Genomic DNA, 14,354 nt, shown 5'->3' on the forward strand with positions numbered 1-14,354 from the left:
CTCTCTGGTCCTGTCTCTCCCATTCTTTCTTAACCAGCGCTTTTATTGCTGGAATAGCTGGAAAAACTCTCCTCTTTTTGTCTGTCAGACCTGCAAACATGATTTCTTGAGTCGTTTGCGGCTCCTTTGTGTCTGTGCATCCCATTGTATTCCTCACAGATTTAACTAGATTATCCATGTGATCTAAAGGAAAACATATCTGAGGAGGATGCTGATGTGGATGCGTTGGAACTATCTGAGACTACTTCGCCTTCATCGGTTTCTACAACCGCTGGTTTGGTAGTTTCGATATTAGAGGGCCTGTTCTGGTTTAGGGCCTGTAGTTCTTCCCTAATTATGGCCCTTATATCTACGGCTGATGTTGATGCCTGTTTTGCCGTTTCATTAATGCATCTTTTACACAGCCTTTTTGTGTAAGAGTCCGGTAGCGGACGTGCACACAGGGCACACTCTTTATTTTTTGATTTTTCCTTCCTCTTAGTCTGAGATATGATGCCAGAGGGGAGAAAGTAGAGAGAGAGAGACATTTTAACAGCTTGATAGGCAGAGCGTCGTCCACTCACCCAGTGAAGCTGTAGGTACCGGCTCAGGAGGCTGAGAAGGAGGCTTGTTGGCGTGGCTTCTGTGGCTGCGGTCCGAGGAACCCCGTCTTGCGTGGTCCTTGGCTGCTGCTGCATCGCTTGCCTGGGGATGCGTGTCCTGCCTTGGTGAAGACATGATTGCACGCCAAATTCCTTCGCCCCATGCCTTTTGTAAGCTCCTTCATACCTGGTACCTCCCCCTCCAGGTGCGCCTATTTGCGGCTATTAGCAAGCGCTTCAGCGCTGATTCCAGCTGCCCGTGCTCTGCAGGCGTTCATCATTTTTTTTTTTTTTTTTCTTTCTGGAGGGGGCGGGGAGCGCCTCTTACTCTGTGGTGCCGCCCAGCTGCGCGTGCGCTGTGAGCCGAGGAACCTCCGGTAACCCGGAAGTTCCTCCTTACCACTTCCTGCTGCTGAATGTGCGTCCTCCTAGACGCTGAAGCCCCATAGGAACGCCGGAGGTTGCCGTTTCTCTCCGGTTCCTGTGCCCCCACATGGACCGGAATGGATTCCCCGCCGGTGTCATGTTCTACGCAGAGGAACCCCCGATCGGCGCCACCCGGTACCGGCGTTTCTGCATCTCCGTTTCTGCCAGCCGAGGAGGGAGCCGGATTCCAGCACTCCCCCGTCGCTGCTTCTGAAGCCGGAACCCCTGCCGTTCTCGCAGATACTGCACAGGCGGTTCCTTGGCCCAGGTAAGTCTGTAGCGTATCCTGCGGTTCCGTTTAGGAACAGGAAACCAACTGAGGGGGAGAGGTGGACCGCCCTCTTTTATCTCTGTAGGTTTCCTGTTCCTATGGGCGGATCCCTCTCTCCAAGTGGGTGCTGTCGTGGCGAAGAGTAAAAGTACTTTTTTTTATGGATCAATTTGTGAAGCACATGGGGGTTCAAAGTTCTCATTATGCATCTAGATAAGTTCCTTGGAGGGTCTAGCTTCCAAAATGGGGTCACTTGTCGGGGAGATCCAATGTTTATACGCACAGGGGCTCTCCAAATGCGACATGGAAACCGCTAAATATTCCAGCATATTTTCCATTCAAAAAGCCAAATGGCACTCCTTCTCTTCCGAGCCCTGCCGTGCGCCCAAACAGCTGTTTATGACCACATATGAGGTATTGCTGTACTCAGGAGAAATTGCCCAACAAATTTCAGGATACATTTTATCCTGTTGCCCATGTGAAAATGAAAAAATTGATGCTAAAAGAAAATTTTTGTTGGAAAAATTAAAATGTCCATTTTTTCCTTCCACGTTGCTTTAGTTCCTATGAAGCACCTGAAGGGTTAATAATCTTCTTGAATGTAGTTTTGAGTAGCTAGAGGGGTGCAGTTTTTAGAATGGTGTCACTTTTGGGTATTTTCTGTCATATAGACCCCTCAAACTGACTTCAAATGTCAGGTGGTCCCTAAAAAAATGGTTTTGTAAATTTTGTTGTAAAAATGAGAAATCGCTGGTCAACTTTTAACCCTTATAACTTCCTGACAAAAAAAAATTTGTTTAATGTTATTTATTAACTATTTTGTGTCACATAACTCTCTGGTTTAACAGAATAAAAATTAAAAATTTGAAAACTGCAAAATTTTCAAAATTTTCCCCAAATTTCCGTTTTTTTCACAAATAAACGCAAAAATTATCGACCTAAATTTACCACTAACATGAAGCCCAATATGTCACGAAAAAAACATTTTCGGAATCGCTAGGATGCGTTGAAGCGTTCCTGAGTTATTACCTCAAAGGGACACTGGTCAGAATTGCAAAAAATGGCCAGGTCATTAAGGTCAAGGCTGGGTCATGAAGGGGTTAGGGTACTGTTACACCTAGCGATGCACCAGCGATCCCGACTAGCGATATGACGCGGTCAGGATCGCTGGTCCATCGCTACGTGGTCGCTAGTGAGCTGCCACACAGGCAGATCTCACTAGCAACATCGCTGGGGACGGGGATCGCTACTTACCTGTCACACCAGGCGATCCTGACGTCCTCCCGCCCGCGTCCACGCGTCGCTCGTCGGCGCCACAGGAAGCGCAGCAGGAAGTGGCCTGCCAAATAAGCTATCCACGATAGGTTCCCTCCCCGACAGCACCATCTTAGCCACCATGGATGTCGAATCCTTATATTCTAACATCCCACACGAAGATGGACTAACCGCCTGTCTAGTGTTTCTTGAGGCCAAAGGGATCCCCTCCGAGTCTGTAATAACACTCACCAGATTCATCCTCACACACTTCTCTTTCGGTGAGGAGCTATACCTACAATGCACCGGCACCGCTAAGGAAGTAAAATGGCACCCCAGTACGCCAACCTCTTCATTGCTAAACTGGAAAAGTGACTTTTTAACATCCTGCACCATCAAACCCTTTGACTATTTCTGTTACATCGATGACATCTTAATAATCTGGACTGAACCTGAACAAGAACTTCTAAATTTCCATGAAAAATTCAACAAATTTCATCCAACCATAAACTTGACATTGGACCACTCAAAAACAAAAATCAACTTCCTAGACACCACCATAAAAATCCAAAATGGTTCATTCCAAACATCAGTGTATTGGAAACCAATTGACCATCCGACATACCTCAGATGGGACAGTTTCCATCCTAGACACATTAAAAAGTCCATTGTCTACAGCCAGGCCCTCAAATATAACCGTATCTGTTCCAGTCCAAAGGACAGGGATGAACACCTAACCCAACTTAAAAGGGAAACATATCCTTGCAATGGGAGAAGATGCAAAACCTGCATTCATATAGAGACCAAAGACAAAATCCAAATTCCCAACACACAGCAGGACTATAAGATCCCAGGGACATTCACATGTTCCTCTTCCAATGTGGTGTATTTAATTCTATGCAATATATGTCCTGTGGGTGGCCTCTATGTTGGAGAAACAGGACAGAGACTGAGAGCAAGCATGAGATCTCATCGTCATACAATTACAGACAAAAAAAAACATTTACCTGTGGCCAAACATTTCTGTGATCCAGGACACAATATAGGTAATATGAAAGTTGTCATTTTAAAAGGCAATTTTAAATCACAGACACATCAGAGAGTGTGGGAACACAAATTCATTACAATCTTTGATTCTATTCACACAGGTCTCAATCTGTCAGGCGGTTTTATGGCCCATTACCATATCTGAGCTATTTCCTCCAAATAGCCCTTTGATCTCACAGAACTTTCACACTACCTATCTATTCTTACCTAATTAAGGATTCTAACATCAAGCTCATTGTTTGCTTATTGAAATGTCCATGTATTACACCATGTCTGTGCTCTCCACTGTATATAAATAAGGTTTCTTCAAATATTTTGTTATATCAGCCTGATGAAGGGACGTAAGCAGTCCCGATAGCTTGCTTTGTAACATCATTCACTATTTTTTGTTAGCCAATAAAAGGTATCATACCCACAAGATTCCTATTTTGTTTCACTGAGATCACTTTATATATCTTTTTTCTACTGGCTAACACGGTACCGAACTACTTTTTTTCGTCCAACTCCGTGGCTAAGGCTGGTTTCACACTTGCGTTTTTTTCCTATACTTTACATGGGTGCGCATACACATGCGTTTGTACGCGTTTGTATGCACATGCGCTTTTTTGTAGTGTGCGCTCGGGCGCACAAGATGCATCCTGTTGCGTTTTTTGTGCGTCCGACTAGTCCCAAAAAAACGCATGGCGCACGCAATGCGTTTTTTTCACCCAAACACCCATTATAGTCTATGGGTGCGTTGACGTGTGCATGGTAATGCGCACGTCAGCGCAAAAAAGCATGCGTTTTTTAAAAAAACATGCGCAAAACCGCAAAGCGCACACAAACGCATGATGCGTTTTTATGTGCGTTTGCACTGCGCGCGGTGCGCAGCGCAAAAAAATGAAAGTGTGAGGCTGTGTGCACACGATGTGGATATCCAGCAGATCCGCAGCGGATTTTACCGCGCAGAAACGCTGCATATCCGCATTGTGATGTACAGTAGCATTTAAAGCAATGGAAAAAAAAACGCTGTGGAGACGCTGCGGATTTTTCCGCGCGGTTTTCCTGTGGTACAAAATCCGCAGCATGTCACTTCTTTTGTGCGGTTTTCCACCTCCCCAGTCTTCAAATCTGCAGTGGAAAACCACAAGAAAATCACAGGAAAAATGGAAGAAATCCGCAGGAAAAATGCAGGTCATTTGACCTGCGGATTTCTTCAAATCTGCGCGGAAAAATCCGCAGGGCAAAAAAGTCCGTGTGCCTGAAAGTAGCCTAAGGCTGTGTGCACACGCTGCAGATTTTGCTACGGACCCGCAGCAGTTTTTGCTGCGGTGTACAGTACAATGATTCCCTATGGGAATCAAAAACCGCAGTGCAGACGGTGCGGAATTTTCCGCGCGGATTATCTGCGGTTTTCAATCCGCAGAAAGAATTGACATGTCAAATCTTTCTGCGGATTCCCATCTCCTCCATTGTAGAGGTGATAAACCGCAGGGCAAAACCGCAGAGCAATCCGCAGGTAAAACCGCATTTTGACCTGCGGATTTTACAAAATCCGCGCGCATTAATCCGCACCTAAGCCGCAGCGTGTGCACACAGCCTTAGTCATGTGATATTGACTTTTATGATTTCTACCCTCCCACCAATAGGTGGCGCGAGAGTTCATGTCCTCTCCCTCTCTGAAGAAGTTATTGGCACACTCTACGGCAGTAGTAGTCTATTCTGGGGCTCCATTGCGACCTCTAGCGTCTAAGTACAGTACGCAATCAGCCTCCTACAGCTAAATGACGCTGCATCCCCTGACAGCTCACTTCCTGTTACTTCCGGGATGATGACGTCTTCATGTCTCATTGGTTCGTTTCCTTGCTGGCTAATGACGTCTCGCTCCCTGATTGGCTCCGCTTTATTTCCGAGCCTGCACGTGTATAGTGTTTGGCAGACAACATGGCCGCACAGTGGCCGGAGGTAGAGCGGGCGGAGAAGGAGAAGCGGCGGGAGCTGGTGCTGCAGGGGGTGGACGAGCGGCTCCGGCAGTGTGATGGCCGCTTACCGGCCGCGCTCTTCTCGCTCTCCCTCCTGAATTACCTGGAGGTGAGCGGCTGCTCGGAGCTGCGGGAGCTGCCGGCTGACCTGGGCCGCCTCCTCCACCTGCAGAGCCTGATCCTGTGCAAGAACAAGCTGCAGAGCCTCCCCCGGAGCCTGGGGCAGCTGCGCGGCCTGAGGGTGCTGGACGTGTCGGGCAACGAGCTGGAGGAGCTGCCGGCCGAGCTGTGCGAGCTGCCCGAGCTGTGCACCCTGAACGTCAGCTGGAACCGGCTGCGGGAGCTGCCCCCGGGGCTGGAGCGCTGCACCAAGCTGGCCGGCCTCAACCTGGCCCGCAACGCCATCCGCAGCCTCCCCGCCGGCCTGCTCAGCCCCCGCCTCAGCCTGCTGGCCGCCATCTCTGCGGCCGACAACCAGATCCAGGAGCTGGGGGCGGACATCCGCCTGCTGCCGGCGCTCAAGGTGCGGCCACAGGGGCTGCCCCCACTCAGGACGGCCGTGCTCGCCCGGTGGGGGGGTGTTCTCGCCCTGGGGGGTGCTTCTCTCACAGGGGGCGTTTGGGTGTGTTCTCGCCCAAGGGGTTTGTGTCGGGGGCGTGTTCTTCTTGCCCAGGGGGGTGCTTCTCTCACAAGGGGACGTTTGGGTGTTCTTATCGCCCCGGGAAGGGGTGTGTGTGGTGTTCTTCTCACCTGGGGGGGGTTGTTCTCTCACAAGGGGGCGTTTGGGTGTTGTTCTCGCCCCGGGAAGGGGTGTGTGTGGTGTTCTTCTCACCTGGTGGGGGTTGTTCTCTCACAAGGGGACGTTTGGGTGGCCCCGGGAAGGGGTGTGTGTGGTGTTCTTCTCACCTGGGGGGGGTTGTTCTCTCACAAGGGGGCGTTTGGGTGTTGTTCTCGCCCCGGGAAGGGGTGTGTGTGGTGTTCTTCTCACCTGGTGGGGGTTGTTCTCTCACAAGGGGACGTTTGGGTGGCCCCGGGAAGGGGTGTGTGTGGTGTTCTTCTCACCTGGGGGGGGTTGTTCTCTCACAAGGGGGCGTTTGGGTGTTGTTCTCGCCCCGGGAAGGGGTGTGTGTGGTGTTCTTCTCACCTGGGGGGGTTGTTCTCTCCCAAGGGGGCGTTTGGGTGTGTTCTTCTCGCCCAGGGGGCATTTGGGGGTGTTCTTCTCGCTTCGGGGGTTGTGTTGGGGCGTGTTCTTCTTACCCGGGTGGGAGGTGGGGTGCTCTCTCTCAGGGGAGGGTGACCGGGGTCGGAGTGCGTTCCTCCCACTCAGGGGGAGGTTACACTCCAATCAAGGCGGGAGGCTTTCTGCATGTTTCCCCGCTCCAAATACATCTGGAGAAAGAGCCCCAGTGTGAACAGAACCTAGTCCGTGGGGGCAATGTTTGCGCAGCTTGTTGTCGCCCCAATGACTGTCAGGTCTCTCCCTTAGCACCTGTCAGCCAGCTGGATCGGTGAGAAGTCGCCTTGGACTTGTCATCTGAGACTTCCTCAAAGCTCATAATTCAGAAAACTGGCATAAAAACATTGAAAAAGATTGTGTTTTGCTTGGCTTAGTAAAGACTTATCAACTTTTGGAGTTTTCATACCAGCTTCTCCGTGGCGTGGCGGACGTGGCGACCCCCACTTGTCGAATTCGTGATGAGCAGCGCCGTTCCTTACACCACAAATCTTACTCCAGTCCTGATCGGAGTAAGGTTTGTAGTGAGGTGAACACCTCTCCCCTCACTTCATCGAGACTGTCATGAAAACAAGCCAGCTGTGATAAATCTGGGCCAAAGTTCTGTTCCCAGTGATAATTTGGATATAATGAGGATGATGCATTGGCACATTTAGGACTTGCTTTTGGTGAACTTGGTTAGTTGTCCACACTTCAGGTTCAGTTCTCCGGACACTCTTAAGACTGCAGTCTTGTGCATCCTCACATTGTGCGTTGTCAGGATTCTCTGGTGCCGGCGGCGAGTGCGTGATCGCAAGTATGTGATTTGCAGACACATGCCAACTAGACGTGCAGCCTCATTCAATGCAAATGTATTGTGAGGTTGGACACGTCTGGTCGGAATGTGGCCAGAAGTATGCCAGTAACATATTGTCACATGACACCGGAGATGCCTGATAGCGCACACACTGCGCTATGTGAGGATTCACAAGTCTGCAGTCACATATGCTACCTAAGGCCGGACAACCCCTCTAATCGTCTCTTCCTTTGTATTCTATGGAGTCGTGCATCCAGCTAAACAAGTCTCAACCTTCTTACTTAACCCTGTTCACAGCTGCTGTTTGTTGTAGTGTGTTAGTGCAGGGAATACTCGGCAGAAGCACAAATCTCTCCCCTTACTGGCAAGTGACTGGCCATATTAGTCTATGGGCTGACTGCACAGCACCTTGCACAGAACCAAGATTTCTTCCCCTGAATATACAGCAGGCTTCCATTCACTGACCGCAATCAGAAACATGAAATCTGGTCCTACAGCAAATTTTGATGTAATTTATTTGCTTTACCGTCTTGTCATTTGCCAGAGCCTGGACCTCTCCGATAACCAGCTGACTGAGATCCCACACGAGCTGGCGGACTGCACCAAGCTGAAGGACATCAACTTCAAGGGCAACAAACTGAAAGACAAGCGACTGGAGAAGATGGTGAACGGCTGCCAGACCAAATCCATCCTTGAGTATCTGAGGGTCGGGGGCCGAGGAGGTGGCAAAGGGAAGTCCAAGCCGGAGAGCGCGGTGAAAGAGGAGAAGAAGAAGAAACAGCGGAAGCCGAAGAGGGACAGCGGAGGAGAAGAGGAGGACGACGAAGCAGAGGTGGAGGATGTGAATAAGATGATGCTGAGGGTCCTCCACATATCCGAGAACCCTGCCGCCCTCACAGTCAGCGTCGCGGCCAGCGCCAAGGATGTGCGGCCGTATATAGTGTGCTGTGTGGTCAGAGGGATGAACCTGAAGCCTGGAAACGCCCTGAAACGTTTCCTAACAGCGCAGGTAAATGTGGAAACTGGACTGCAGGACTTTAGGGGTTGTGCCAAGGTTCCACATTATCCCCCACCCATAGGGTAGGGTAAAACTTCCTGATCATTAGGGGTCCAACCACTGAGACCCCCACTGATTCAAGAACCAGGGCTGGAGAGGAGGCTGAGCGTGTGCACCTTTACGTCTCTCATTGTCAATAAGGCTAATGGAGAATGCAAAGCTCATCTCTGCTCCATTTTTGGCATTCTGATTCTTGCTAGCGGTCTGACCCCCAGCACTCAGGAAGTTATTGCCTGTACTGAGGGGATAACTATCACACTTGGCACAGCCCTCTTATAAATGATTACTGCGGGAGGGCTTCATGTTATAGTCCCGGGTGCCCAAGAGTAGCGGAAGGGCTTTATATTACAGTCCCGGGTGCGCTAGCATATCAGAAGAGCTTCATACTTCAGTCCCGGGTGCGCTAAGGTAGCGGAAGGGCTTCATATTACAGTACCCGATGCTCTAGGGTAGCGGAAGAACTTCATATTACAGTCGCGGGTGCTCTAGGGTAGCGGAAGGGCTTCTTATTACAGTCCTGGGTGATCTGGGGTAGCGCGAGGGCTTCAAATTCCAGTCCCCGGTGCTTTGGGGTAGCGCGAGGGCTTTATATTCCAGTCCCCGGTGCTCTGGGGTAGCGGGAGAGCTCCATATTTCCGTCCCGGGTGGCGGGAGGGCTTCATATTCCAGTCCCCGGTGCTCTGGGGTAGCGGGAGGGCTTCATGTTCCAGTCCTCGGTGCTCTGGGGTAGCGGGAGGGCTTCATATTCCAGTCCCCGGTGCTCTGGGGTAGCGGGAGGGCTTCATGTTCCAGTCCTCGGTGCTCTGGGGTAACGGGAGGGCTTCATATTCCAGTCCTCGGTGCTCTGGGGTAACGGGAGGGCTTCATATTCCAGTCCCCGGTGCTCTGGGGTAGTGGGAGGGCTTCATATTACAGTCCCTGGTGCTCTGGGGTAGTGGGAGGGCTTCATAATACGGTTTCAGGTGCTCTAGAGTAGGGTTCCCCAACTCCAGTCCTCAAGGCCCACCAACAGATCATGTTTTCAGGATTTCCTTTGTATTGAACAGGTGAAGCAATTATCACCTGAGCAATACTAAGGAAATCTGAAAACATGATCTGTTGGTGGGCCTTGAGGACTGGAGTTGGGGAACCCTGCTCTAGAGTATTGGGAGCGCTTCATGTTGGGTAATTGGTAAGCTGTTCAAGCCAATGGAGTGACAGACTTGTCCTTCATTCTGTGAGGTGATGGGGTCACACAGTAAAAAGTAGTTGATTTGTATAATTTAGCCAATGTGTTGGGGGAGGGGGCTGGTAAGGAAGGAGTCTTAATAGTGAATCGCCTAGGCCTGCTTTAAAAAGTCACATTTAGGAGTCCTTTTATGCTATGGGACTGTGGTTATTAATGTGATTTGTCTATGGTAGTGCATTCAAGAGAACTGGTGCAGCTTGAGAGGTGGGGACATTCTAGACTATCAGAGGGGGCTGTATTTTGATACCTGCAGCCTAGGGAAGAAGTAAGGATTGTATGTTATTTTCTGCTGGTTTGGGTTAGATAACGCAGCTCTTGTTATGTAGCGTGCTGGCCACTGGATGGCAGCACATGACTACATTGCGGTCCCTGTACTCTTCACATACATGTGTCGTCCACATATCCCGGCTCATACAATGCAGCGTGTCTGTGCCCGCAATACACGTGTGTGAAGGAATGCTAAATCTGTCTGAAGGTTCTTTCCTCATATATGGAAAAAACAATAGCGATCATGTGGCAGTTGTATTTAAATGGCTGACAACCGGGAACAATGGCTTCCTGTCTGTTGCATAAAATGCATATTGGGTAAAGTTTTTTTATTTTCTAAGCTTGGTGATGGTTTACAGCATTGATTGACAGCAGCATAGGATCTGTTTTCTTGCTGTGTTGCATCACAAACTTCATTTGAGAGCCAAAGCCTTGTGTTTTTCATTTTCTTAACATTAAATTTTGATGTTTTAGACTAAACTTCATGAAGACATGTGCGATAAGAGAACATTGGCAACCATTGCCACCCACGACCTGGAGCGGGTGAAGGGACCCTTATTATATGACGCCAGACCACCAAAAGAGTTCACGGTGAGTTGATTAAGGACGGGCCCTACATTGGGACCTGGGTGCTATCATTCCCCTGGTCAGTGGGGCCTGTGTCCTTACCATAAGTGTCAGACTTATTCCGGGATACTTTCTATGGGGAGTTAATGGCGACGCCCTGTTGTCACTTTATTCATATGTTTCCATGAGGAGTAACGGAGGGATTCTCAAAGAACGTCTAACGGGGAAGGCAGATATTTTCTAAATTAAAAAAGAAAGTCAGGAGAGCAGACAAGGGCCTTTCCCCTATGTGTGTCTGTAGGGGGCCGTCACATATGCGAGGGGTTAAGTAGCGTGCGTCGGCAGGAGATGCAGTTACAGAGCGGCTAGACTGGACAGATTGCCTTACCCTGGCTGTCAGTGCTGAAGAATCTGGAGGAAACGCGGTCCTGCCCGGGGCCCTGCTGTCGCTCGACATGTGTTGTGGAAACCTTTCTGGACTTCGCAGAATTTGCTTTGCGGGGAAATTAAGTGTGTGGTGACGAGACAGAGGACATAAGGTGTGTGTACAGGGAAGTCATTGGGCATCCTTCAGATGGCTGATTTTTACATGTACAAGAAAAATGGACTTAAAAAAAAAAAAAAAACATTTAATCAGTTTTGCATGAGAGTAATCAGATTTTATCATGCCTGGATAAAAAGGAGAAAAAAATAAAAAATTCTCTGCTGTCTCAATTCTGACAGCCCATGAAAATCCATAACATTATATATATATATATATATATATATATATATATATATATATATATATATATATATATATATATATATACACACTCACTGGCCACTTTATTAGGTACACCATGCTAGTAACGGGTTGGACCCCCTTTTGCCTTCAGAACTGCCTCAATTCTTCGTGGCAGAGATTCAACAAGGTGCTGGAAGCATTCCTCAGAGATTTTGGACCATATTGACATGATGGCATCACACAGTTGGCGCAGATTTGTCGGCTGCACATCCCTGATGCGAATCTCCCGTTCCACCACATCCCAAAGATGCTCTATTGGATTGAGATCTGGTGACTGAGGAGGCCATTTGAGTACAGTGAACTCATTGTCATGTTCAAGAAACCAATCTGAGATGATTCGAGCTTTATGACATGGCGCATTATCCTGCTGAAAGTAGCCATCAGATGCCTGTTCTTAGCTGAGAGGAGTGGTACCCAGTGTGGTCTTCTGCTGCTGTAGCCCATCTGCCTCAAAGTTCGACGCACTGTGCGTTCAGAGATGCTCTTCTGCCTACCTTGGTTGTAACGGGTGGCAATTTGAGTCACTGTTGCCTTTCTATCAGCTCGAACCAGTATGCCCATTCTCCTCTGACCTCTGGCATCAACAAGGCATTTCCAGCCACAGAACTGCCGCTCACTGGATTTTTTTTCTTTTTCGGACCATTCTCTGTAAACCCTAGAGATGGTTGTGCGTGAAAATCCCAGTAGATCAGCAGTTTCTGAAATACTCAGACCAGCCCTTCTGGCACCAACAATCATGCCATGTTCAAAGGCACTCAAATCACCTTTCTTCCCCATACTGATGCTCGGTTTGAACTGCAGGAGATTGTCTTGACCATGTCTACATGCCTAAATGCACTGAGTTGCTGCCATGTGATTGGCTGATTAGAAATTAAGTCTTAACACACAGTTGGACAGGTGTACCTAATAAAGTGGCCAGTGAGTGTGTGTGTGTATGTATATGTGTATATATATATATATATATATATATATATATACATATACATACACACACATATGTATATATATATATATATATATATATATATATGTATATATATATATATATATGTATATATATATATATATATATATATATATATATATATATAATTTTTTTTTTTTTTTTTTTTTCAGACCCTTAGACTCTCATTGCTGATTTTGATCCAGATACTTGAATGGCCCATAGGCCATCTCAAATACGAGCCCTATACATGAAAACCACGATTGGTGCTCGTAAACAAGAGTCGGATGTCTGAATTGGGCCTTAAACTGACCATGCACCAAGACGAACGTCAGCGAGTCTGGTCTACTACCGAATGTCTACATTATCCCCCCAATGACAGATGTTGGGAAATGGAAGGATAAGGCTTGGCTGACTTCAATATGTTACACTTTTGGTTCTCATGGGAAATGAGCTGCCACCAGAGTTGTCTGATAGCTGCTCACCCCCGCTCTGCATTGAAAACATGTACTTTTGGCCGGTTCGGTGGGTTTAGTGGTCCTTTGACTATTTGGCCCATGCCTATAGTCAGGTTAAAAAAAAAAAAATTGACCCATTGGGCTCTTAAAATGCAAAAAACAAGACCACTGGTCTCTTTGCTTCCTCCTTTGGCAATGGGACGTCATCTGACCACTGCGTTGGTCACAGAGAGAGGCTCCAGTGGTGATCTTTCCACCTGAACCAGGGAAAAGGTAGGAAACTCTCTTTTGGCTCTGAGAGAATGTGAACGCTGCAGTGGTGACATGATCAATGAGATGGCCAGGTTTTTTTTTTATAATCCTAAGACTACCATTAGTCTGTTAATCTAGGTGGACAATCACTTTTAATAAAAGGCTGCACTGGCTTTATCATAATGGTCCGATAAGTCTGATGTTTCTAAGATGAGAACTCGATGACTCCCTTACACCTACCTTGACTCACACGCTTCTAGGGTCAGTCACAAGAGTCTGCTATCCGTGGCAGCGTTTGAATTGGATTAATTCTGGGTCCTGAGGGAAGTCCTGCAGCTGTGGTGTTTTGCTGTACAGTACCGGACTCGGGACAGTGTGAACGTCACCCGTTTACAGCGCTTTTTGTTTGCACTGTGGCTCCCGTACCTGCGTACGTCTTTACCGCGCCGCTCATGCAGAACCCGAAGTGACCTGTTTGTACAGAACCTAATGATTTCAGGCTAATCCTGCATTGTCCGGCCCTAAGCCCTAGGCCTAGTAGTTAATATTTAACGAGCGGAGTGAAAACACGTAAGACATTTGTCTGGCTTAGTCCTTGTCATTAGAGGCACGTAGTCAGATATACCTGGAAGCCGGTCCTGTCTGATCGGTGGTCACCCAGCTCTTCATAGAGGCCTGAGTGACATTGGAGCGGTTTCTCCATCCTTTGGTCAAACTACCAGCCACAGAATGGAGACCACCGCGGTCACGTCTTCATCAATCGCCGTCAGCCTGTTTTGCCGTATAATCACCCATGTCTCCATTTTCTTTACAATAGATTGTACCGCTGAACCGTAAAGAAATAAACGCCAAGGAGCTCCTCCGCCAGCTGAAGTTCGAGGCCGAGGAGCAGAGGAAGCAGAAGAAGCGTCAGAACGTATCTGGACTTCACAAGTAAGTTCTGCTCCTTCTGTCTACTGAGATGGGCAACAGATATGAGATCAAGAATTTTTAGGTTTTAAAGTGGTTGTCAATACCTAATTTATCACTCTGTCGCCTCATTGGGGGACACAGAACCATGGGTGTTTTGCTGCTGTCCACTAGGAGGCGACACTATGCATAATCTGAAAAAGATTAACTTTGGCCCCTCTGCAGTATACACCCCTGGACGGCGTCAGCCTTCTCCAGTTTTTGCTTCTTTTTTTTCCAACGGATTACAGATGAAAAAAAGTGGGTCTCAGCGAGA

General features: G+C 48.3%; 1 protein-coding gene across 1 annotated transcript; it reads left to right on the top strand.

The window, feature by feature from the left end:
- The first annotated feature begins 5,454 nt into the window (after nucleotides 1-5,454).
- On the top strand, nucleotides 5,455-14,066 carry LRRC47 (leucine rich repeat containing 47). The gene is made up of 4 exons (XM_073561808.1): nucleotides 5,455-6,063; nucleotides 8,115-8,579; nucleotides 10,597-10,713; nucleotides 13,947-14,066. Exons 1-4 carry the CDS (start codon nucleotides 5,503-5,505, stop codon nucleotides 14,064-14,066), a joined length of 1,263 nt encoding a protein of 420 aa, XP_073417909.1. The 5' UTR covers nucleotides 5,455-5,502.
- Nucleotides 14,067-14,354: the final 288 nt, after the last annotated feature.

The sequence above is a fragment of the Dendrobates tinctorius genome, unplaced genomic scaffold (assembly GCF_039654945.1).
Source record: "Dendrobates tinctorius isolate UK_male_01 unplaced genomic scaffold, ASM3965494v1 ptg000326l, whole genome shotgun sequence".
Lineage (NCBI taxonomy): Eukaryota > Metazoa > Chordata > Amphibia > Anura > Dendrobatidae > Dendrobates > Dendrobates tinctorius.